The following is a 1,907-nucleotide window of genomic DNA, read 5'->3' as shown; positions in this document are numbered from 1 at the left end:
AGAGAGAGAGAGAGAGAGAGAGAGAGAGAGAGAGAAAGAGAAAAAAAGAGAGAATGAGACAGACAGACGGACAGACAAAAAAAAGAGAGAGAGAGAGAGAGAGAGAGAGAGAGAGAGAGAGACAGAGACAGAGACAGAGACAAAGAGAGAGATAAAAAGAGAGACAGAAAGAGAGACAGAGAGAGAGGGAGGAAAGAAAGAAAGAGAAAAAAGAACTTTCTCTAAGTCCTCCCTGCTGGCCAGCTGACAAATCATCATGCACACATCCTAAATCGTCCCCATTCCAATCTCGCTACATCCTGTGTGGTGACATCACCGGTGAGACACTGTACTGTCGTCCGTCATAAAGAACATTTGGTGGCTTGAGCCACCTTGGAGGACGTCCGGCGACCGATGGCGGTGGAGATGAAGTGACCAGCGTCGATCAGTTTGTGGATGTCAACACCCTGTTGGCGGAGGTTTTCAAGTTTTAGTAACGAGAACATCAACAAAATAATTGATGTTTTTGTAACACAATAAGGAAACAAAAAGAGAAATTCATATATAGTCGTTTTTAAGGACAAGCAGCCTAACCCACATTTCGGGGGTTTCCAGAAATCTTGACCTGCACCAAAAGTGGGCATTGCCCTACCCATAGGAGAAGTTTGGTTTCATTGGTGTGTATATTTGTTTGGATAGAGAAAATTCTCCTTGTCTTTTTATAGAGACTGAACAAGGGGCAAAAACTTTACCTTCGATTTTCTCAAAGCAGCATTTTTGGGGATAGCCCCCTTGTGCTTAAAAGCGGCCATATGAAAGAAAGAGAAAATGTTATCTATTTTCGTAGCTAAAATTTCCACGCAAGGAAAAATACTAATCTAAGGCACTCTTACCCATGACCTAATCCAGGACAACTCTCCCCCCCTTCTCTCTTAATCCCCTTTCCATCTACCTTCCCCTCTGCCTACTCCTCCCTTTGTTCTCCCCTCTCCCCACCCCCTTCCACTCCTTTCATCCTTTCCTCTCCCTCTTGCCACCATTCTCTCCTTCTCCCTCTACCTCCTCCTCTACATTCTCTCTCTATTTCTGACATCCCTCCCTCGCTCCCTCCCCTCTAGCTCTCATTTATCATTCTCTCCCCCCTCTCTCTTCTTTAACTCTCCTCCAACATTCTCTCCCCTTCCCCCTACCCTTTTTTATCTTCCCTCCCACCCTCCTCCAACCAATCTTTCCCTCCCTCTCTCTCCATCTCCCACTCTTTCCTCTCCTCCACCACCCACCTCTTTCACTCACAAAAGTGTAAACACACAAGTGATGGTCACTCGCCATGTTCAGTTTAGTTTAGTTTTAGTAGAAGTTTTACGACACCCACAACTGCATAGGGTCATATGAGTGCCAGACGATTAGAGGTGTTACAAGAGAGTAACAAGCATAAAGAAGAAGGGGAGATAAAGACGATAGATGTTTGATAAGAAAGAAGAAGAGAACCACACCAGAGCACCCGCCAACCACCCACTTTCACTCACAGTGTTGATGGCCAGCCCATTCATCATGTAGACCACGTCTTCTGTCGATACGTTGCCACTGGCCCCTTTAGCGTACGGACAGCCGCCCAGACCAGCAGACGAACTGTCAAACACACTCACACCCATCTGGGGAGGAACAGTAACTAAACCTGAATACTTACATATACATGTAATAACATACTGATAGGCTTTAAGTAGACAGACCAACACACTGACAGACAGACACAGAACTGCACACATAAATACACACACTACACACACACACACATCACTTGCAAACACATTGACAAGTGCACTCGCACATCCTCACATTTACACATACACCTACCCACCTACCCAAACAAACCCACCCCCACCAACAGACACACACCCACACACACATCAACCACACACACACACACA

The 1,907-nt window shown here is 45.8% G+C and overlaps 1 protein-coding gene across 1 annotated transcript in view; it reads right to left on the bottom strand.

Annotated features, from left to right (window-relative positions):
• Positions 1-124: 124 nt before the first annotated feature.
• LOC101860113 (hydroxymethylglutaryl-CoA lyase, mitochondrial) overlaps positions 125-1,907 on the bottom strand; it is a gene marked incomplete in the record, with an annotated part of 13,668 nt that continues 11,885 nt past the window's right edge. Inside the window, 2 exon segments of the mRNA XM_035971135.1 lie at positions 125-446; positions 1,506-1,631. Of these exon segments, the coding sequence (XP_035827028.1) occupies positions 342-446; positions 1,506-1,631 (231 nt within the window).

This window comes from Aplysia californica, unplaced genomic scaffold, assembly GCF_000002075.1.
Source record: "Aplysia californica isolate F4 #8 unplaced genomic scaffold, AplCal3.0 scaffold00384, whole genome shotgun sequence".
NCBI classification, from domain to species: Eukaryota; Metazoa; Mollusca; class Gastropoda; order Aplysiida; family Aplysiidae; genus Aplysia; species Aplysia californica.
The sequence above is the reverse complement of the archived record's forward strand: the minus strand, read 5'-3'. Positions and strand labels throughout refer to the sequence as shown.